This window comes from Scleropages formosus, chromosome 11 (assembly GCF_900964775.1).
Source record: "Scleropages formosus chromosome 11, fSclFor1.1, whole genome shotgun sequence".
In the NCBI taxonomy this organism is placed as follows: domain Eukaryota; kingdom Metazoa; phylum Chordata; class Actinopteri; order Osteoglossiformes; family Osteoglossidae; genus Scleropages; species Scleropages formosus.
In genome coordinates this window covers 22309616-22334107 of record NC_041816.1, presented here as the reverse complement: position 1 = coordinate 22334107, position 24492 = coordinate 22309616, and the positions used below count along the sequence as shown (strand labels likewise).

At 52.0% G+C, this 24492-nt stretch overlaps 1 protein-coding gene across 8 annotated transcripts in view; it reads right to left on the bottom strand.

Moving 5' to 3' along the window:
• gse1b (Gse1 coiled-coil protein b) overlaps nt 1-24492 on the bottom strand; it is a 214979-nt gene that overhangs the window by 26827 nt on the left and 163660 nt on the right. For 3 of the 8 annotated variants that reach the window (XM_029256257.1, XM_029256258.1, XM_029256259.1), the window contains one exon: nt 5-202. In XM_029256257.1, coding sequence (XP_029112090.1) covers nt 5-202 — 198 coding nt within the window. Of the gene's footprint in view, nt 1-4; nt 203-1396; nt 1597-10710; nt 10866-10977; nt 11115-24492 lie in introns of those variants that run through there. The other 5 variants (XM_029256260.1, XM_029256264.1, XM_029256262.1 and 2 more) reach the window with 5 other exon arrangements.

The window sequence follows — 24492 nt, the reverse complement described above, 5'->3', positions numbered from 1 at the left end:
TCACCTCGGGGCTCCTCAGCCTGCTTGGCAAGTTTGCGCAGCGCAGCAGCGAATCCCGAGTGGGTGGACTGGGTGGCCGGGCTGCCATTGGGCACAACGGAGCCATTCAGGGGTGAGGGGGTCAGAGGGCTGACTGTGGCAGTGGTCCTGGTGGCCGTGGAGATCATTCCTAGAGAAGGCGACTTTGGCTCATGGCTCATGCCTGGAAACACACAAGAGGAGGAAGATATTTCACGTTGAGGTAGGTGAGATTCTGAAATACAGGGATACCTTGCGCTTAGAGCCACTGAAGAGATTCAGGATGCTTTTTTCCTGATGGCTGCTGGTTCAATCCCAGGACAGAGCAGCATGTTTTTGTTTATTGAACCTGTATTTCATCTATTAAATACCCAGCAGTCCAAATGGATAATACTGTAAAAAGCTTGTGAGTAAAATCCACAAGCAATTAACTAAGGAGTCATAAGCATTAGTGCCCAACTTCAAAAAAAAAAAAAAAAACTATCAATAACCAGCCTACCCACACGCCCCCCTTGAAAACACCAGCTAACCTTTCAAACCAGAGCCTTCCACCTTCCGACAGCGGAACAGAATTGCTTCAGCAGCTTCTCAGCAGCAGCAATTCGAGAACTACTATTATTCTGAGAATTTGTGCGGGATGGTTTGGTCCAAATCTTGTCCTGTACCAGTAACTCATATGATAGGTCCAGAAAGACAGAGCAGGGAACCGAGGATTACAGTGGGGTTGTGTGGACTCAGTTACAGAGAGCTGCTGAGGGGCTATGGGAGTATGATAGAGTAAAAACCCTTGTAACCAGGAAGGGGTCCACTGGGCAGCCTTTCAACAATCCAGCATTCATCACACTGCCGGATACACCTATGGATGTGATAATTCATCAAACCCCCTCAGTACATAATTGTGTCATTTTAACTGACAAAGTTCTCAGATTCAATGCTGGAGAGGAAAAAAAATGCCTGTTAAAAGGGGAAAAGAAAAGAAAAAAAAAAAAAAAAAAAAAAACATTTTCAAATGCTTGCGGCACCAGTAGAGGAGAGATAACCTCCAGCTCACCCACTGCACTCTCACTGAACCCCGAAGCACAATTAATAATGAAATTAACGACTACTGCTGGAACAGACCCAGCCCGTGACCTCCACCAAACCAGCTCCCCGTGTCCCTAGATGGCACCTCGACTGGACACATTCCCACAGCAGACACGGTTTTACTCTGTGGACCCTCCAAATGAAAGTAACTTTGCCGAATGTCAGCAGTGTGCCGTCTGAAACATGGATGCATGCCACCCAATCGCACAACCACTACACACTCACACAGCTGACTAAATAAGAAACCCTTTCTCCATCCATCCACACACCCTCTACCCAAACCCAAAACACACACCTCCACATAAATATAGAAAATCCTCAGTTCCTTACTGCACCGGAGTTGCCTTGCTTGCCCATCGCTGCATGTTCCGCCAAGCCCAACACTTTAAATGAACTGAGGGGAAGCACCATCTTTTTTTTTTTTTTTTTTTTTTTTTTTTACCCCTCCCCCCCTTTGCTCTCGCTCAGTAGCTTTCCCCTTCCCTCTCACAAAGACGGTTTAGAGCTTATCTAACAAAGCAACACACCACACACATTCTGCCTATCTCTCCTTCCCTCCCTCCGCTCTCACTCGCTCTCTCTCGCCTGCTGAAAACAGACATTCTCAGCCTAGCAGCTGCTGCAATGTCACATGACCCCCCCCCCCCCCCCCAACCACCACCACGTCTCAAACTGCCACCCTCCCCAGTCGTTCTCAGATAAGTGGAGACAGCAGTCACTTCGGTATGCCTCTGACGTTCAATGACCACCACACTCCACACTTCCCCATCAAGATATCAGAATGTTCCCCCCCTGCAGAGAAACTGTGGTGTGTGTGCGCATGCACACACACGTGCCTGCTCTCCTGCTAGCACCTTTGAGCTTGACGAGAGAGAATGCTGAAGGCAAAAGCGGTAACTTGTTCTGGCCCGTATTACTAAGACCACGCAACGCTTCCTCCAGCCCACACGACACCACAGCCAGATAGAGTAAAAACCCAGTTGGGCAATACACACATTAATTATATTAAAACCCTCCAGCATTTTAAAGTATTTCTCTTCGAGACCCTGACCGATGCAGTGTGGGACATGCGGGTCTGCCACTTTTTCTCCGTTTTGCCATCAGTAGGCGTGAACAAGTCATTTCTTTTAGTCATTTCCTCTTTCCGAGTCTCTGGTGATATCATGCCAAGATGCGCAATTATCCCACGAGAAAAGGACTGGTTCCCACTTTGTACAGAAGGACGGTGACAGCAAAAGTGCTCCTCATTAGTTTACAAACTAAACGTCCCTTTCTTTCAACTGGACTTAAAAAAAAAAAATACAATGGCAGACTCTTCAACTACACATTTCCCATTTGGAAGTCTTCACCCTGTATAATTTACCCCCCCCCCCATAAGCAAGCCTCTCATCAACCTCCATGACAAATTTTAATAAGATGGTGAAAATGTCAGTAACAGCTCCCTCCTGTGGCTCAAGATGACACTGGCGATCACAAGCTATACTCTTCTCAATGACAATCCTGGAGGGACAAAAGTCAGATTGTTCAAAAGACAACAACACAAAAGTAACACAAGAGTGACCAAAAGAAGTTAATCGCACCCATGTTGATATCTTGCGTATATAAAGAATTTATGCAAGCTTTTTTTTTTTCCCCTACGTGACAGGATCATCAAAAGGTCATTCCTTCAAAGACACAGCAGCAAGAACAGCTGACCCATATCCCCTCCACTACAGGCAGATAACCACTGGCCACACACAATGGACGATAGACGCACTGCTGAGAGACACACACACACACACACACACACACACACACAAGATGCAGTAAAAGACAGTATCTCTCTCACATTCAAATTCAGCTGAGTTTATTGGAACGACAAATGATTTGCATGCCCAGATTACCTTAAAAACGTGCATGTGATCACACGCTGCACACAGAGCTTTCCCTTTAAAACCAGCAGGCAGAAACGAGCCTGCAGCCCTGCTGCCAACCTTAGCAACACACCCCCGTAGAGCGAGCAGGCAGGTGGATCTCAAGGCCCGGGTCAGATCCACACAGGCGTTAACCTCCCACGGAGGGTGACTGTCTGACGTGAATCCCCGCAACGGTGAAACAGGCCCCATTATTTATGAGGGTGGGGGAGGGTACTGGAGACAGCGATGCCACCCTAATGCTACTGCTGGAGACTGGGTCTAATTATAGCCCTGCTCCCCCCTAGCAGTCTCCGCACGACTGCGGACCTGCTGCGGGAAATAGGAGCAGGCGCTGCACCGTCATTACCAGTTGCCTGTAATTACAGTGCATGTCGGACTCAAATGAAGCCCCTTTCAGCCTTTGTAGGGGAATTCAAAGGATTGGGTTACGACAGGACTCCTGGCATCTCCTCGACAGCCCTCCCCAGCAGGGCAAAGTGGCACAGGGTAGAAGACATCCTCACTGCCAGCAGAGGGCACTGTGGAGGAGGTAGCTACCGCTATGCTCTGTGTGCCTCCTCACAGCAGCGATGGAGCTCAGGTCAACTGCCGTAGCCCCCCAGCACTGTGCGAATCGACGTTTTCGTAGCAATGGAGCTCTGAAGCCCAGTGGCTGCCTCTTGACCTCTTGCAACCTGTAAAACCTCCTGGGCGAAAAACGGCAAGAAACATGGATCACCTGGACAAGGTATCGGAACACCTCCTAGGAGGATGGCAGCATGAAATAGACAAACAAACCAAAAAGTGGGTTAGCAGCTTAGTTTACAAACTTCCCAGCAGCCTCAGAGATAGCCTGGCGTGCCAAATCACGCCATTAATCTTCATCCAGGAGAGAATTTGCTGCTCAGCATGTTAAATCCAGCAGCCAGCCCAGTTCATCCTCCTTCCTCCTAATTCAGGTGGTGCAGGGGGAGAATGCACAGAGGTCTCAACATTCTTGCCAGAGTAGCTGCAAAGAAAAGCGACTGTCCGCAGCCAGACAAACATATCAGTTTTTAAGCAAAGCATTGGGTCTGTATGGAAACACAGTGGTGCAGTCTTTCACTCCCACCACTGTGGGACAAGTCGGACAAAATGACCACACTGAGCCCCCCGTGCTTCCAATCACCGGAGAAACAAGTGCTGGGGAGCAGTGATGGAAGAGGTTCTGGGCACTTATCACACAGGGCGATTTACCTAAACACAGGCAGCAGTGACAACCCCAGGAGCCACCAGGGTGCCAGTATCACCTGACACAGTAAAAAGTAAGGACAGGCTACATCAGCAGACATGGACTGTCAAGTCTCTCATTCAGTCACTCACTCATACACACACACACACACACACACACACACACACACACACACACACACACACAGCACTGGAGTGGGATCATCCTGCTGTCCACCCAATGCTACAGGGTCAGAGCCAAGCCTTCAGATGACTCCCCCACTAACAGGCACACCATCATTAAGCCCCAGGAAGCCACTTCCAGCTCCATTACACAACTACGACGAGCTGTGTGGGCATCGATTCAGGAGACAGCACGGCGCTAGCTCGTGCCTCTCTGACCTCCGCTCCTCTGAGCGATGTTTACCCTAGTACATATGAGACCTCCCTCTTGCCATGAGTCCCATCCACTGGTCTTGCTCTCACAGTGCATCAGCTCACCTGTAATCAAGGTGAAGAAAAAAAAGGCCACCAGCAAGAAGGTGGGACACATTTCACAAACACACTCGGTGTGAAGAAGATTGGTGCCGTCACCATTTTTATCTTCCCCCCCGAGACCCCAAGAAGAAAAATTATGTAGTTTCCTGAGGCAAAGCCCTTTCTTTTAATTAGACGCACATTTTATGCTCTTCATTACATGCCCCGCAACCCTCCACAGCTGCCCCCATGGCCCCCTTCATTTCGGGAATTTGCTGGGTTTTGCTCCCCGGAGCACAATCTGCTAATTGCTGTGGCATTCTGGAATTCCTGGGATGCGACAAAGACCAGGAAGCGTCTATGCCGCAGCTGCTCCAACAATCCCGGCAGCTTCAGTCAGCCGTGCCCCGGGTCAGCCGCTCCGCCGATAAGGCAACCGTCATGTCAGCGGGTGGTTCAGCCAATGGGACCACAAGGCTACGCTGGAGGCTCTGCCTACCCCCGCACCTGCTCTCTGACGGTCCCCAAGCTCAGCCTGCTGCTGGGGAGCTTATCAGTGCCGCTGCACCTGCATGCCTCATTAGCAAACCTGCACCACTGCACAAGGCCCGACTCTCTCCTTCCAAAGACACACACACACACGCAGACAAAAACACATCTACACACAAAGCGGGGGGGAGGAGAGATATACCCTGTGCAAAGAGACCACGTCGTCCACAAACGGCAGAGGCGGACCACTTCTGCTATACACTTAACCTTCTACGAAAGGGCTGCTGCGAAACGCAGACGAGTCACACCAGGCCCTGCGTGGGTGACGCTTCCATACCTCTCCACGCAGAATGGCGAAATCTCAGTGACACACACGGCACCCTTCAACTGCTCAGCCAGAAACGTTGAGCCACGGGCCATCCGCACACCGTCGGCCGATTTTATTGGTCTTTCCAGCCTCGGGAGCTGGGATCCTTTCCACAGCACATTATATGGTGCCGAGGTTCTGCCTCTCTAATGAGGGCTGAGTATTTGGGTAGCGGTTCTTTTCAGCATGGGGGGGTGCACTAGGGTAGAGTGGGTTTGTGGGAGCGACTGTGCATCCACAGAAGAGTCCAGTTGAAAAAGTGTCGCCAGCGGATGAAATACTGCGGCTACCCCCCCCCCCCCCCCCCCAAACCACCTCCTCTCTTTCTTTTACTGTCCCCCAACACCCTGCCTGCCTTCTCCATTAATGGTTCAAGAGCCATTACTAATCACGGCTCTGATGCTTCCTGCAGTTCCCTAATTACCAGTCCCCGTCGCCTGGCAGACCCTCCACTTTGTAGCTCCAGCCTGCCTCAGCCGCGCGCTCTAATTACGGCCTAATAGCCTGGCTGATTTCAGAGGGGTGGCCGAGGCAGCCGGGTGGGGTGGAGTGGGGGGGTGCGCTTTGGTGGTGGAGGGAGTGTGGGGTAATTACACCGTGGGAGGTAGGCTGAAGGGGAAGGTGGGGTGTGCAGGACTGCTGTTAGATTGAACGTCTAACGCTACCCTCAGAGAGGAGAACGGGTCAGGGCTGGCCCAGCAGCCTGTAGTTCCCTGTACACGGTGTGACCTCTAGAGGAGCGAGTTCCTTAGAAAGCAATCCCTCTGGAGGGCGCAGTCCATGTCAGAAATGCCAGCAGCTCTACCTCTGATCTCAGCAGGATCACTACAAGGGCCAAGAAACACCTCAGGGGCTGAGAACAAGCAAGGGAGCGAGAGAGCGTGGTTCAGCGTGCACCATTTTCCGGTAGCAGTGTCCTCTCGCAAACCACATCCTTGTCTGGGTACCAGAAAACTGGGGGGGTGGGGGGAAGAAGAAGAAGAAAAAAAAAAGGATTGCGTGTAGCATTATAGCGTCATTCACCTCATCCATGATGTGTTTTCCGCATGTTGTGCACAATGGCCCAGTTTTCTCGCCCGCAAACATGCACACGTGGGCATACGCACAAATGCACACACGCCATATGACATTCAGATGATCTGGCAAACAGTGCTCTCAGTGAGTTTATAATACCAGCACTGTCTCAAGAGAGTTTCCTCTAGCTTTGCCCTCATTCCCAACAGAAGATGGAAACCAAGTCAGAAGCATGTGCTCATCTAACCAAGCAGGCAAACGTAACAATAAAATGAACGATGCACACACAGCAAAGTTCTGACCTTCGTCATTTTCAATCCTGCCGTTTTTCCGATGCCTACACTTCCCCCTCGCTGAACCCCAAGGCCTGCGCACCCCTGGCCAACTGCATACCCTGGCCAGGCCCTCGCTTCCGTGTGATTGAGCCAGCAGGCCGCCTTTCTGCTTGGAGACTGGCACATCACAAGCACTAGGATTTACTCCACAAATGCCACATCAAAGGGACTGCATGTCACAGACGGGGAGGTATCGCTGGCTTCCCGGACTCCAGGTTTGGCCCAGGGTGAAATCTCATCACGAGGTCTGTCCTGAGGGCCCCACAGGCAGAAAGAACCCTGCCAATTCATTACCGCCACTGCCAGCCACGGGATTAGGGCCTCCAACATCCTAAACATGGCCGCTCTGTTCTTCTACATTGCTCTTCCCAAACCCTTGTAGCGGAACACACACTCGTCGATTCCGAGGAGCAGCTTGTTCCGAATGCAAATCTCACTCAAATTCCATCTGAGGAGTTTGCATACTGGCTGCTCTTCGAAGTCCCTGCCAGTGGGTGTAGTGCATGGTCCAGGAATTGTGGACAGTGGCCTGCTCTGCTCTCTGTTAGCATGTTGCAGGTGCCACAGCCCTCCAAAGCACCACAGCCAGCCAAAGCTATTTGGACCTCGGGCCACCATTCCTTTAGCAGGAAGGAAGACAAAGCTCCAGTCACAGTCCATTTCAAACATCTACCAGCAGGAGACGGATCAAAGGGTAGGGTACTGGACCTCTATCTGTAACTTGGGATGAAGTCGCAGCAGTATGTAAGCATATGGGGGAGCATTCCCACTGGAAGAAGATCCAGGAACATCCTCATTGCACACCCCAGGGGCAGGAGGCTAAACATTGGCAAAAAAAACCCTGAAACTCCGGACAAAGAAAAGGACCGTCTCCACTGTTTTCCACATGACCCAAATGCTTAAATCCACATCTAGTTATTGCCCTTACAGAAATCTCAAAAGCACTGATTCTTTTCCATTCTTTTCTCTCCCAAAAAAATGGCTTTAACCCAAATCCTTGGCTGTCTTCGGTAAACTACACAAGTGAAAGTCATAAAGAAATTATTTTCTTTTAAGTTATTCCAACTTCTGCAAGGTGTGTGCCACTAAACAGCAATAAAAACTCGAGGTAACCGTCGTGTAAAGATGACCGAGCAGAGATCGGCGCCAATGCACCGGGCACTCCCAGAACCACACAGTCAAAACGACCCTCGCTCATCTGAACCCGTTATTTCCCTTCCTCCGGGTCATGGGAATAACCACGTTTGTCACCAAAGTAAATTAGCTGGGGAGATGTGACATTTGTGCACAGCCCCCACACAAAATAGGTGCACTTCTCACCTGATTTCTGGCCCCTTTATTAATGGATTTCATCTGAAGCATGTACATTTAACCTATTTTAGCCGCACGTGAGGCTTCAACAAATGACCGTCATGTGTGATGAGATTACGGGCTTAATCGCTTTGTTCGCTGCAAACACATGATTTACAGGGAGCTGTGAAAGGGACACTCGTGCAGATAAATTAAAAAAGGAGGGGGCCCAACACCAGAATATGTACAGGCCGTTAGCGTGAAACCTGTTGCGGCTTCTCATATAAGTGCCCTCTAGCACCACCCTCACCCAGTTTTAAGTGCCATCGCAATAATCTGCACAGACTGCCAAAAACAGCAGCCTAGATACAAAGACTTGTGAAGCACTGTGCAATAAAAATGACATGAATGACAACTTTATACTTGTACTTCCTGGTTTGCAAAGGCCACACCCTGTAGCTCAGAGGCTAACGACACTGTGCCGATAGCATCTGGCGTGCGGGAGGCCCCCGTCGCCGCCTTATCTTTTGTTTACCTTTTCAGCTATTTGCATGTGCAAAACCGAGGAGACGTGAATCAGATGGATTTCTACGGATCGCGCTGTCCACAGGAGTGAAAGTGAATCCAGAGGCTTTCGCACATACTGTTGGGGGGGCTGTAACACTTCCGCCTAATGTAACCGCTGAACGGAATGCTACTTTCTGACATTTCTCACAGCGTCGTCATTGAGCTCTTCTGCGAAAACCTCACTGACCCAGTCTTTCCTGTTTCCTACTACAGGCCAGTAAATCGCCCACAGTACCGGCCCATGCGATGGCTCACAAACGAAAGTGAAATCTCGTGACACCAACCTGCCCAGGGGAGGATCGCGAAGAGCGGCCCCGGGGGGTCACGGTTCGCACGTTTCTCGGGTCCCCAGTGGTGCTGAGGACAGGTTTCAAACCCCCTCTTCAAACAGGTGTTCTCGTGACGATCTCATGATGAGTCGAGACCACAGCAGGGGAGGTGTTTGCGGAGACAACAATCAAAGGAGCCAACCACAAGTGCCTCACATGAAAGCCAACCGCACTGACACGTCATAAAACCGTTTACACGCATAAAAGCACTTTCAAAATGTAATTGGGGGACCTTGATCTCAACCAAGCAGTTCAACACCAAGCTAGAGCAGCAACAAAACCATCTGCCCAACCATCATTCAAAATGGGTCACAAACTGGAATTTGACCACGTTCTGCTAATGCCGTCGGCGACTTTGGGATTAACCCACAAAAACCTGTCCAGCACGAAAACGTCAACTGGGGGGGGGGAATGGAGAGGTTCCAGGAATATGGCCATGCCTTTGTTTATTTAGTTTAAGGTTTATTTGGACTGTTTTGAAGCCTCGGTGGGGACAGTCCTTTCCTGTTCAATATGTAAACTCATGCAAATGAAGGAGCGATGATGAAGGCCTTTAAGCCTCATCATCCTCTCAATACTGACTGCACGTTACCAGTATCCTGGTTGAAACCTTTGTCCCAAGTGACTTACAGTTACAGTGCCAGAAAATGACAAGATTTGTACAGTAAGCTATTACTGTATCCGTTCAGGACGGGTACAAAGAAGGCAGGGTACGGGATTCGAACCGGGAACCTTGCGGGGATGAGGGAATGGTGCTGAAGGCCAGCAGGACTCCCAGCTGTGTGTCAGCGGCGCCACTGCAACGCCGTCTGTCGCCTCAGCAGCATCGCGCAGCTCATTAACCGCTGTTCTCGTGATAAACCGTAACAAACACTGGCGGCGTTTCGTACAGAAATGACTCACCGCCTCTGGGCCTTTGCTTTTCGGCGGTTCTCGAGATTTTAAAACTAATTTTTTTTTTTTTTTTTTTTTCTTTTGAAGAGCGAGCGTGACGGGCAGTTGCTGCCGCCGCCGCCCGGTCTCGAGACGACGACGACCCGGGAACTCCGCTCCAAGTCCTCGTGCGCTCCGCTCAGCCTCTCGCGCCGCACGCACAGAAGTCAGCCCCCGAGGCGACACGCGCACTAACGGGCGTCATACAGATTAAAACTCTAACACGCGCTACAATGAACTGGGGGGGGGGGTGCCTCGGCCCTCGTGAAAAGGAAAAAGAGCGGCGGGGGGGCGTACAGTATGGTACTGTGTAGTCCAACACTCCTCAGTCCGGCCATGACGAACCCCCGAGCGATATCTGTGGTTAAGAGTTCGCACTCAAGAAGAACAAATAAACGCTGTTATCACACTCGCCGGACAAGCGCCACTGGAGTTCTAGTTAAAAAACCGCGGGACGCAGTAGCTGCTGTGGTGATGCGCCGGTGCGAGACACCCGGCGCTCGCCGCGGCGGCGGGTGAAGGAAGGCGCTCCGTCATGCAGCGGCGGCCACGCCGCGCAGTAAGTGTGCCCACGCTCGCCGCTCCGTCATTTCTTTCTGTTCTCCGTCAACGTGTATTTGTGGCAAACAACGCGTTTCCAGCCCACGACAAATATATAGTCTATAGAAACTGTCAGACCCGAATCCGGAGCTCCTCCGCATTACCTCGCCTTGCGAGGCCGTTCCATCCCGTCGTTCGGATTCACCGCAGGGTCACGCCGGCCGCGTCCCTCAACCTCCATAAACAATGCGGGTCGCGCGCGTGCGCGCGCGCGCACACAGTCGCAGACACATCGTGAGCAGCTCGCTCCACCGGTTCCCACGCACCGGATCAACTTCTGCCCAACTGTAGTACTTTCACTTTTCGTCGATAACAAAATATCATTGTAGAGGCGCTCTGCGTCCAGGCTGTACGGTAATAATGTTACTCACCGTAAGATGAGAATGAGTTACCGGTGTCGCTCCGAACCCTTACAGACGTACATCCATTGTCGCGCGGCGCCTCCTCGGACACACACTGCTAGCGCGGAGCGCCTGCGGAGCCACAGGCCACGGGGTAGCCGGGTCCTGCTCTGGGGGCGGGGACTCGGGGACCGGGGCGGGGCGAGATAGGGAGCACCTGCTCGGCCGTCACGCCTCCATTGGTTTGACACGCCCCCAGTGGGCGGGCGCTACGCTGTCACCGCCTATGAATATAAACAAGGGTTCAACGTTTCTGACCTGCGGAATGATAGATCGACTCGCTGTTTTTTTTTTTTTTTTTTTTTGTGCCACTTTCCTTTTTCTATTTCCCGTTAGAGTGTTCTGTTCATTTCCTTTACGGGATTATCACTATTAGCACAGTTCAAAGTTCCGTCTCGCCGCGAATTTACAAACAATACCGTACCCCCAACGATGGCGACGGACCAAACGATAACTGTTGAAAACACGGTGGCACAGCGAGTCTTCCGCATCGTTTTGTTTCACTGAGACGATTCTGTTTGTCATATTCGCTGAGATGCGACACCCAGCACGAAACGCTTTTTCTTGTAATTATTGAACGTGGATCACAAGAGGGAGGTCGGTGCCCGTGAAGTGCCGCCGGGAGACCACTAGGGGGCCACCAGTCAACGCGCCCTCTACGGCAGCCGCGTCCTTCGCCGCCATGCCGCCTCCCACAGCGGATCCGGTGTAAAACACCACCACTCGACCTTCGCTCAAAAAGTGGGGATTCCCACTGTCATCGTCGAAAATTACTCCGCATACCCACGTCGTAGCGCTCACCCTGTTGTTTAAGTTCTAAAGCATTCCTTGTGGAGCCAAGTGTTTTTCTACAGAAGAGCAATACTTTACTGTTGGCCTCCTGCCAGCTTGGGATGTGTTGGGGCTTGACCCCAAAATCTACTCACCTCTTCTGACACATCACTTGACCTCAGAGTCCTTTGCCCAGGCCTGATTCCGTAGCTTTCCTAAATCAGAGAACCACGTGCTGCTTATTTGGACAGCAAACGGCTCGCTTGTATTTAACATCGACTGCTTATTGATACATAGATTCGTTAAAGGCTTTCGGTCCAAGGATAGCTTTGAAATCCTGTCCAGCGTCCCAGTTTCCACCCTGATGTGGAGGCCATGGCCACGCCGGTGCCGACTGCCTCGTAGCACTCGTACATTCTCGCTCGGCACAAGAAAAAAGACATAGAAACGCTCAAAAGTCAAACTCAAAGTATGATGTCACCCTTCAATGTCAAACACTACAAAACAGAGTGGGATGTTTTGTCAATACTGATCATGACCTCAGATGTACCCTTCTTGGGAACATTTATGATTGTAATCCATCAACGGGAGAAGCTAGCAGCACAGCATCTTCAGCAGCTCCCTTTAGACCCAAAGGTTGCTGGTTCAAGTCCCACCTCCAATTGCAGTACCCCTAAGCAAAGACACTTACCCAAAGTTGCTCTGGTAAAATTACTCAGCTAGGTAAATGATTGTAAGTACTCTAACCTTATAAGTCTCAATAAGAGAAAGCCATCAGCTAAATGAATAAATGTTTATGGCTTTACAGTTGTTCCCAGGAAGTCATTGAGCATTGTACCGCACCATTCCTTACACCGCTCAAGAGCTCGTAAAGTGACGGCATAGCTGCACGGCATCACTTGTAAGCAAAGTGAAACGCTACAACGGGTGCTGCTTATTCTGCCACGTTTCTCACAAACAGATTTCACCTACGGCCAGATGAGAATCGCAGGTATGACAGATGGAAGGAGACAGTGACCAACGAGGGACGACATGAAAAAAAAGCAGCACTCCGATTTGACAGGCTAAATGGCCGCGTTTTGCTTTTCAGAACATGCCAGGTCCACCAATATATGAACAAGCCAACTGAAACAGCAAAAGCAATTATTAAAAGAGCAAGTATTTGATGCCTGCATGCAGGAAAGATTTATTGTTGCTTTCAAGTAAGTGCAAGCTAATGGGGAACTGTAATAAATCAATGCGAGTTGCGATTCACAGGGTGGTCCCAACCATCGACGATGTCCCCACACTTGACAAGAGAGCCGCAGGTTGCATATCTTCCCCCGTGCCGTGAGCGGGCCACAACGTACACGATTACCAGGGCACTCGTAATTGTTTTCTGCATTCTCGCTAATGAAGAAATTTACTTGATTTGTTGTTTTAATAAAGGGAAATCATGCATGCGCTGCAGAGCATCTAAATAGGTATAGATGCCATGTGGTTCCTAGAAGAGTGGCTGTGTGATGAGGAGCCCTGAGCTATTTTGTAACTCGATGGTAAACTGTAGATAACCCTGCAAGGAGGCATTCCTTCCCAAATGTGATTTTGCGTTACATCCCGATGTGAGATGCGATCCTTGCCCTTCCTCCTCCTTTCCCCAAAGTGGTTCTGTCAGCTTTATAGCCTTGTGTTAAGTCCAGAAGGGGCTTGTCTTCCAGCAGACCGTCTGCGTACCGTCAACCTGCCTTTCCAGGGATTCCTTATGAACAAAAAAGGAGGAAACTTGAAAAGGCGCCTTCCCCTGTCAGGGTCTGTCCGGAGAATCGGGCCCACGGCCGCTATCCATCTGGAGATACGGCCTGTAACTCTCACCGACCCGTAGCGGGACAGGTAACTCCCTCCAATCAGTGTAAAACATGTCACGCCATGCTGAAAAATGAAGTGCGGGTCAGGGCGTTCGTCCGTGCCGAGACAAGCAGGCCGCACCCCCCCCGACTTATCTGGCCCTTGAGTGAGCGCCAGATTTCTGTAGGCGCAGGGCCAAGCAAGAAGAAACCCTCCAAAATACGGCTCTACTTGAAGGGGGGGGGGGGGGGGGGTGACGTGCGCACGAGGCCCGCCCTCCATCCGTCATCGATCCTGCTAACTTTACCTCCTTAGACTTTAGCAGGTCAGAAGAAACCAACCAGGTCTTCCGGTTCCCGTTTACAGCTGTTTCTTTCAACAAAAGCAGAACATCAGCCAAGTCCAGTTTAAAGCCTAAAAAGTAATAATTTCATTTCCAAAAACCAAACCAGTTGTCAGCGCTACACATTAATACACTAATGACCAAGTAATGACAATCAGCTGGGATTTTTAAACAATGTATAATCACATTTGATATTTGTAGTGCCGAATGATTGGTCTTTGGTAATTTGATTACTTTTTCAAAGCCCTGTGTGAGATTTCGGCTCGAGGGGTTTTTTCCGGAATAAAAAGAAACCAGAGGGGATTTTCATTCATTATTTGTGCTCCATTTTTGCGAGCAGACCTGCTAATTGCCTGCTGCATGCCTTGGGCATCCCTGGCTCGCTTTAATGATGGGGTGGGGGGTGGCTTTCGTTTGAAGGGTGCGCATCGCTGCGAATTTCGTTTCGCCGCACCACGCACAGGTGACATGGAGTGCCGTGGAGTGGGCCGCACTCGAATGAATGGCTCGATAAATAGATACAGATGAACTTGCTTCCTGCCTGCTTGCTGACAATGCGGCTGCCTCCTCACCTGCTCCGCTGCTTTTGTGTGCTTTTCGCCTGGGGTTCCCCTCCCATTCCTCTCCTGACTCCAATCTCTCTCTCTCCATTTAAAATTCAGAATTTACAACCGGTACAAATAACTATCTGCGAACATTAGCAGAGTCTACAGATTAGACTGATTAATACCGGAGCAAATAATTTGTTAATAACAATATGCACACACTAATAACACAAGTATAACCATGTCACCCAGATGCACTAACCCTATCATCTTTTTGGAATCGCAGACAGTAAGAAATATATTTCAGGGAGGACTTTTAGACAGGTAACGAGATATAGTTCAATTAAGAAAAGAAAGGAAAAGAAAATGACAAAAGAGAAAAGAACCGCGGTACACCTGTGCCTCTTTCATTCTTATAATCAGCGATCGGCTGTTTTGCATACATTTTGAATATTAAAAGCCTTCTCGCTCTTCGTCTTGTGTTGTCTCTCACCCTCTCCTGCGCTGCTTGTCGTTTTGTGTGTGTGTGTGTGTTGGGGGGGGGGGGGGGGGCTGTGGAAGCATGTGCTCCCTCCCCCTCCCCTGAGAAAAGAGGCCTCCTTCACCTCCTTTCTCAAATCCCCTCGGCGCTGAAAGGCCCGCGGTGCAGGGCCCCACTCCTTTCTCTTTTTGTACCAGCGACAAGTATCAAACCTTTCAGCTCCTTCTAAAGGAGACACAGAAAAAAGGGAGAAGAAAGGCACCCCCCCACCCCCACCCCCAGCTGCCGCACCTATCATGATGCGAACCGGCGGCCTCCCTCGGCCCCCGCGCCGATCTGTGCCGACGCGCTGGAGGCAAGGCCGCACGGCAAAGCTGACAACAAAGGGGGCCCCGGGGCCCCTGGGGGGCTGGCCTTGCGGGGCCGCCGTTGCGCTGCCCGCCCCGCTCCCTATTCAGACACGGCTGGGGGAAGACAGGCCATTAGAATGCAAAGCGCATGCAAAGAAAAAGAGAGAGAGCGAGAGTCAGAAAGGGTCTGTTTACAGGCCACACCAGGGAGTGCAGCTGCAGAGGGCGGTGAGGATAGGGGGTCCGGGGGCGGGGGGGTCTGAGGGTGGGGATTCCTTCATCACACAGCACCCTGAGCCCTGCCTCTGCCTTGTGCTGCCAATTCCAAGGACCGGGGGCCATTAGAACAACTTTTAACACCATGCCAGGGCAAGTACAGGATCCACACACACACACACACGCACACACACTGCCTGTCACCCAGTCTGCCTAAGCGAGCCTGACCTGACGCCTTCTAAGTCACTGAAGCCACGGAGCCCAGTGCTTTAACATCATCTTTCCCCCATGCACCGTCACCCTGAAACGAAACAGAACGAGTGTGATACTCGGAGATCCTCGGTACTATACCATCTCATCGCGATTTCTTGGATAGAGTAGTTATCTTTGAAAGGCAGCGATTTAAATCGCAGAAATAATTGGCAGCCCATGTTTTTGTTTACCATTGTTACGCTGGTGGAAGCTCATTTCTGCGGTATCTCTTCCGTTACTCGTACGCCGTGTTTTCCTTTTCCTTTATTGCAGAGTGCGTGATTATTAAACACCTAATTAAATACTCCCCGAAATAATGTTCTCTATCGGATTGCCTTCCAGCAATTTATTCTCAAATAGTTCCACGCAGACTGTCAATAAGGAGGAGCTGTGTGAGGGGAGGGGGGATTTCAGCAAAAGCAAGATGGGGGGGTGGGCTACTTTCTCGCTTTCTCTTCTACACAACAAACGGTCTGCGTGACAAACGGGGCATGTCAGTGGCTGAAATGAGCCCAACTGAGCTGCCCCTCCATGGGGTCCTCAGCATCCCCCCTCCCCATGTATGTGGAAACAGCAGTATTGGGCACTGATGTGATTCTGGGCAGCGGAAGGGGGGGGGGGGGGGCTTTGCACAGGTTCCTCTGGGGACCGAACCCTCCCCTCATGTATTTGATCCTCACCCAGACTTGGTTATAAATTGTGCCCAGCTGGTTCGCAGAGGCTATTTTTATGTGTCGGATAATTACTTCATTAGGAGGGGAACGCATCTTCACTGGCCGGGCCGTAATCGGGGCTGCCGACACGCACCCGCGGCCCGGGTTCGTCATGCTCGGGTGTCACCAACTGCGACGCTCGTTATTGGAAGGGCCTCATCTGGCAGCTCGCTGGACACTGTGCCTGATGTGCCGCCGGGACCCCGAGTCCACCAGCTGTCCTGTTAAACCCCTCGGAAATATTCTGAGAAATACGCTCTTCCAAAGAACAGACTTTGCACGTTCTCCCCAGCTTCTCGTCACTCTTGCGGGGTGCTCTGGTTTCCTCCCACAGTCTAACAGCTGGTATTTCAGAGGAAACGGTGCTTCTAAATTGCCCACAGTGCGTGAGCGTGTGCGAAGGTGTCATTTTGCACTGCTGTATAAATGAACAAATGTTTATTTCACTGCAGTGTGTCTCCTTGGACAGAGGTGCCATCTAAATACGAGTTAATCATCATAGCACAGCTTATTACCGTCATTTTCACTTGCTGCAGGTCCCAATGACCCCGTTGACCACGGGAAAATGGATGCTCCTTGCAGTTTAACCAGCGTAAAGATATATGCAAGCCGTGTATGTATTTTTGCGCGCCTCGGAGCTATCAAGGCGCAGACGTCCAGGCCCAGACGTCCAGGCCACGCTCAGTCGCTCATGACCCTTGGTTTGAACTGTGGGCTCACTTGTGTGCACCACATTGCCAGCTGCTCTGTCCTGTCCACACTGGACACGGAGTCCTTGTCGTCGCTGTTTGTCAAACTATCGTGGTGAGAGAAATATGACCCCTCGGTCCCAGCCCTCCCCCTCGGGGTGCGAGGAGAGCTCGTTCGGCGACAGCAGCCACCGCCGTGGCAACAGACATAAAAAAGGGTGCTCGCAGGTGGGCTGGACAGCGGGAGAACATGATTTATAGCCCTCTGCATTCCCAGCATCCCCCCGTCAGGCCTGGGGCTGGCCACCGGTGACCTTTCTCCTGTCGGGTACCAAAGAGGTCAGTCGTAAGCGCAAGCATGTCTCCATAGGCCCAGACCAGAGGAGGGGGGGAGAGTTGGAAAAAAAAAAAAAACAATGCAAAGGGATAAGAGCCTCAGTGTCAAGGTGTGTGTGTGTGTTCACACCCTGCGTCTGGGGCCAGCGATGGTGACGTCACAGGGGTCAAGCAGAAAGAAAAAGGGCTCTGGGTAGTTAAGTGGGAGGGGCTGGGCAGCAGCTCTCTGCACTGTGAAATGGAAAGGGGCCATGAGAGCGAGAGCCTGGGTTCGAGGGCAACGTATGAAGAAAACGCAGGAGGCAGGGTGGCACAGCAGGTAGCGCTGGTGCCTCACGGTGCCTGGACTGTGTGACCACACTTGTTCCTCATGCAGAGCTAAGATGTGTGTTTTAGGTGCAATGGTAACCCTAAACTGTTTGTTGTGTGTGCGTGTGTGTGTTACGCCGCTCTGCTGTAGAAATGTGTGAGTAGATGTAGGCAGTTTAGCGCTGCATCTGAAATGGGGTAAGTTACCTTGAAAAAACACCTGCTAAATGAGGAAACTCGCATGTCACACAAGCGACTCGAATGTGACGTCACACCAGCGCTGCCCGTGGGGGACAGGCAGGATCCGCAGTGACCTTTAACCTTTCGAGGCTTCCGTGAGCGAGAGCTGCAGCCGCGGGAGGGGACCCCCTCCCTTCTGGTGCCTCTCTGAACCGTGCCTTTTGGCTGCCGAGTGACACGGTGTACAGTCACCGGGGGCCCCCCCAGGCCTCGGCCCGTCTCTGCCTTCCTCGCGTCCCTCCCCGAGGACAACAAGCACCTCCAACAGCTCCTGCGAACAGATGGCGGTGGATAAGAGCGCACTCCTCTGGGCAGGAGACCCAGGAGCCGGGCACTGGTGATACCTCCCCTCCGACGCCCCCGTTAGAGATAACGTCTGCTTGCCAGATGCAGCGGCGACACGTAGCACACCCCCCTCCACCCTCCCGCGGAGCAGCGGGAGGCTCTGCCGCCGAGCGCCGCCGCGTCTGGCCTTTACGTGTCGGGAGGCGGAGACCTCTCGGTGTCTGGGATCCGTCACCAGTGCACGGGAGGGAAGGGGTGGCGCGGTGCGGATTCCACGGCAACGCATGACTAAGAGCAGTGTGCTCGGTCAAGGGCCCAGCTGATGAGTGCCACAAAGGAACAAAAAAAATAAAAATAAGAAACAGCCTTCCTTAAAGAGGTACAATGTGTTTCATTATACCGGAGCCTTCTCGCTACCCCTGAATTATCTCCAAGAGGAGCTTCTTCTTCACATCAAATTTTTTATGCCCCAAAAAAGCATCAAGTACCTTCGAGGGAGAGCGGTCGGCGCAGACTAATCGGGAACAAACGGCAGCGTAGCGCGTGTTCTCTCCTTCGGCGCGTGCAGCTACGGGCGCGGTCCAAACCTTTGAGATATCACTTTGCCTTTGGAGGGATTTGGAGGCCCTGGCTGAGTTCCCTCCAAATCAGAGGCCTCCTGACCAGGGATGGCACCGAACACGTAGCGGCACAGTTCCGGCGACCTCCCCGATGAGAAACAGATGGCCTGGGCGCCTGCATCTCCGTCAAAGGCGGCCCTTAAAAAGGCGTGCTAATTTTGAGATGCGCTGCCGGAGTCGTCGGTCGGAGTGGCGAGCCGACGGGGGTCATCGAGGCCGCGTCCGGCGATGCGCTCAGGGCTTCTGTCATTTATATAGATCTCGGGGCAGGACTTACAGATACAAGAACTACACCAGAGAGGGCAGCGTCAGAGGCATCCAAAGCTGCCCTCCACAATCTCTCTGTCTCTCTCTCTCTCTCGAACCCAGATCATCAGCAGCGCCTTTCTCCTCCAGGTCTCTGGACTTCGCTTAATCACTTTTTTGTTCGTTATCTTCAGCCACATCCCGGCTTTCCTGCGGACTTAATGTTTCTTATCTCTCTTCAGCCTGACCCGTCCTGTTTCTGAGCGGCTTTATTGCTTTATGCCAGCGCTGTCGACGCTTAAAAGGCGAACGCGCGCTGGGGCTGTTAACCAGGGTTGCAGAAATAGCTGGAAGAGCGTCAGCATTACAGAAGGCAGCGACCTGTCCATTAGTCTGTTCAATTTTCATAAGCCTTCTCATCGATCACGCCGACACGCATCATTGATTTGGCAAATGACAGCAAGCCAAGGAGCGACCCCCCCCACCCACCCACCCCTTGCCTTCCTCCAGGGTTCCCCAGGACTCCAATTCTGGTGTCTGAAACATGCCTCAGATATACACATGCAACTGTAACCCTAACCAAAATCTAACCCCAACCTTAACACACACACACACACACACATTTTCAGAACCGCTTGTCCCATACGGGGTCGCGGGGAACCGGAGCCAACCCGGTAACACAGGGCGTAAGGCCGGAGGGGGAGGGAACACACCCAGGACGGGACGCCAGTCCGTCGCAAGGCACCCCAAGCGGGACTCGAACCCCAGACCCACCGGAGAGCAGGACTGCGGTCTAATCCACTGTGCCACCGCACCCCCCACCCCAACCTTAACACTAACCCTAAATCTACCCCCAGCCCAAACCCTGACCCTAAGACGAACCCTACCGCAAAACCTAACCCTAACCTCAACCCTAAATCTATCCCAATCCAAACCCTAACTCTAACCTAACCCTAACCCAAACCCTAACTCTAACCCTTTCCCCCACCCTAACCCTAATTCTAACTCCAACCCAAACCCTAAGCCCAACACTAAACCTCACTCTAACCCAACCCTAACCCTTTCTTGAAACATAACCCTAACCTCAACCCTAACCGTAATCCGAACTCTAACACTAACCCGAACCCGAACCCTAACCTTAACCCTTTAACCCTAACCCCATCACAGCTCTAACCCTAACCTATGCATAAATACTGACAGAAGTACACAAGCGCAAAGTCACACACACATATGCCACATTTTGGGTCGCACGCACATGCACGTAGACTGAACCTGCTTGTCGGAAGACCTCAGAACGCACCGAGCGTGCCGCACTGATTATTTAAATGTATTCCGCCCTTCCATTGAAACACAATTAGAAGAGCGCAGTCCTCCATTAGAGACAGCCGTCTAATCATTACCTGACAGCTTCAATAACAACACACTCCTGCCACAGCTTCAGACACGAGAGTTCCGTTCACACAACTGGGTGGGTTGATCTACTTGTTTTGATCGCGCAAGTTAGCAGCATGCCTGCGCTTTAGGGAAAATATTTCAACTGATGATTAGTCCCGCGCGAGCTCACCTAACGCCGATCAGAGACGCACGGTATTTCACCATGTTCTAATCGCCAGCAGCCCAGGTGGGATTATCATAAAGGTTATATCGGCGTACGAGAAACAGAAACAAGGAATTATCGCCAAAAGCCCTCTCAAGGCCGGGATCAGCGTCAGCCCTGAAACGGGAGCCTCCAGAAAAGGAGCCGTAGAAGATATGAATTCCAGATGGGAAACGACAGCGAGGTGTTTTGTGCGGAGGCTCACAGTCCCCCGCTGCTGCGGCCCTGGAGACGGGTCTGTGTGTGTTGCCATACTGACATGGCGAGGAGGTGACCGGGGAGAAGACCGTTGGGCCACATACCCAAGGCCACTTGCAGTATTACATAGTCAACTTTACAATGAATTACTCATTTATATAGCACGGTATTCTTACCCTATCAATTCAGGGTAAGCACCTTGCTCAGGGGTACTACAGCAGGAACGGGAGTCGGATCAGGAATCTTGAGCTTGCAAGATAACAGCCAAAACCGCTGCACTACCTATTGCCCCACAGATGCCCTTGCGCCAAAATACCCCCAGTGCTACTCTTCGTGAATGTGGTTTCCACTCACAAGGGGTCCAAAATTAAAATTCCATAGGGTCGCAGTTTGGATCTGATATGGTGGAATAAGCTCCCTCTCTCCCTCAGAGCTGCTGAATCCCTTTCAGGTTTCAAGAAGGGCCTCAATCTCGTGTCTTTCAGACCAGTTTTCTTTGCCGACCTCCCAACAGCTCCATAACTTTTCATCTCACCATCTGTCACAATCGCCACTCTGAGTTCCACACGCAGCCACTCATGTACCGCGATCCATACTGTGTCCACCGGTACCGGACAAACCGACAGCGCTTTGACAGTCGTCCGTCAGCATCGACGACTGTTTGTCTGCAACAAAACCGACTTCTGTTTGCGCTGAGCTGTACATCCCTTTGAAGCTAAGTAAATTAATGTAACATGTCAGTGTAAATGCTTCTGCCCCCCCGATCCCCAAATCCTGCCCTTCAGCAGACTCAGTCTGTCTCCCTGTCCTGAGCGCACACTCCTAATTCAACTTGGCACAAATACCTTCCCAACCTATGTCCCTCCCAGTGAACTAGAACCTGATATCCACCCCCCCCACTCCAACCCCCCTTATGGAAAAGCTGTTGAGAAAGACATCCCAGCAGCCCCGGACCCAACTCCACCCCCACTGCCACGCTGACCGCCCTCCATCTGTTGGCGCTTCAGCGCTATGGCCCCCCCATCAGCACGCCGACACCCCTCGCGCGGCCGCGGCACGGGGTTCTCCCTCTCATTACAGTGCGCAGATGCTCCTTCCTGGCCGACGGCGGCCTTGGACCGGTTCCGTGGAGCAGATAAGGGCAGCCGTTGCCCTCTCCTGTCCAGCCAGGCCCTCCAAAAAAAAAAAAAAAAAAAAAAAAAAACCCACGCGTTGGATGGTGCGGAAGATCGACCGCGGCGCCTGCTTCTCAGCGCGCCGCTCCAGACTGACATGAACAGCGCAACCATCTGTGCGCGGAGATCACCGACACGTCTCGGAGCAGCGGGGGGACGCCAGGTCCGCGGTCCCCTCCTGCCGGGAGATTAATTGTTCTCTCAAAATGAGGAAGATCCCAGCCCTTTCAGATCATTTCACAGACTAACCCCGGAGAGGGCAGGAGCATCACTTATCGGGGCGCATTTCTAAAGCGGGAGGGTCCTTTTCAAAACACGGACCTATCCGGAATCCGATAATTCCGTACAGTTTTGCAAAATGTCTCTTTTAAAAGCTAATTTAGCAGATCGCATTTCGGCCAGCAGACAATATGGCTGAATTCCATTTAAAATTTATGGTCCTCTTCCCACAATGGCCCTTTTGTGTTGGATCGCACCGAAATGAGCGAGAGAGTGACAGTGCCATTAGGACCCCACCGGGGGAGCGGTGCAGGGGAACTGCCCGGCCGAGGGCGGACGACCTCGGAGAGGAGCGAAACAAGGACGCGGCCCCCCAAAACAAACACTTAAATCCTGCTTAATTCCCATCCTCCTCCTTGGGGGAACACGGACTGATTACTGTTTGTTTTTTCAGCCAGGGTGGGGGCTGGGGACTGGGGGGTGGGGGTGGGATTGTTGCTCTTTGGAAATGAGGAAACATCAGACGTTGTCCTACGGAGTGGATTACCTTCTCTTCGTTCAGCCACTGTGAGAAAGAGTCAGTTTCACTCTGCTCTACCACGATGGCACTGGGAACATGGACAGCAACCTTACACGCTGTGTGCTCAACAGACTGACCGAGATCTAGAGTGACTACAGACATGGACAGACTGATTGAGACCTAGGGTGATTACTACCACCTCCCCACACACACACACACACACACACACGCGCGCTCTCGCCGTCTCTCCGAACCCCGTCGGGGCGACCACAATGAAAGAGCAGCATACGCCCTGAGGTGTTTACAACTGTAGCGGCACTTCAGTGTGAGCGCTGAGATTTACCACCGTTCCAACACCACGCTCATGTGTGAAACGGAAACGGTAAAAAAATACGGTGATCGACGTTCACACAAATTCTCCTCATTTAGACAAACATTGCTCTTTACCTCCAAGTGAAAAACAAAGGTAATTGGCCCCCGCCCTCCTTACGCTACAATTAGGCGACATGCCACATTAAAGCACCCGAATAAAAGGGCGCATGTCCTCATCCGCCGAGACGTCCGTGGTAAAACTACAGCCTGATGGTACTGCGTGCGCGTCCGCGTGCTGGATGGTCTCTCTGTCCTGCGGAGTACCAGGGTTCCTCAGAAATGAGCCGTTCGCTCCCACCTACCAGGGACACGCCACCTGCGCTCTGTGAGGCCCGACCCCGGATGGGTGTCATGCATCACCGCCGTTCAAACGGGGAGTCAAGAAACGCTCGCGAATAATACACGCGGGCACCGATGGGATGCCGATCGCCGCTTACGTGTTTCTGCCGCTCGTCGGAGACTCCGAGATCCCTGCTGTAGTAATTCTACCGGTGAAATGAAACACTGCAGCTGGTCCTCCAGGAGCTAATGCCAGCCTTTGATTGCAATTTCGCTTGTCGTGACACGAAACGCCGGAGCCACTCTCTACAGCGGAAGGCGTTCCGCATCCACCTCGTGAAACCCCGCTCAAGCCTCCTGTCCGCCTCCACTCTGCTCACACGCAGGCAGCACCCCGCAGGTCTACCAGGTGGATTAAACTCTTACTCGCTCTAGCTCATATGATCCTCCAAGGCTCAATTCCGTGTGTGTGTGTGTGTGTGTTTGCTCTCTGCCTGCCCCCTCACGTGCAGCCTTTCTCGGTACCTGTCCCCAAGCTGGATGCGTGTCACCGCATTGCTGCGTACATAATAGAGGACGGTGACCTCTCAATGGGATTTGTCTTGCGTGGGATAAGCAGAGACCGAGAGCGGCGAGCGGCTGCCGCCCTACATTACACTTAGGACGTTTTTCGCGTGCTTTCTCCTCTCCGGATGGCGACCGGCATGTCGGCGGACGTGGCGAGATGGAGCGCGCAGGAGTTCCCGCTGCGTGCGCTGCTGTTGTCGCAAACACCAGGCTCACGTTAGTGAGCAAACCTAAGAGACACGTTAGCATACGGGCATGGTGGCGCAGGGGGCAGCACGAGTGCCTCGCAGCTCCTTGGCTGTGGGTTTGGACATGGGCTTCAATACTGATCTGTCAGT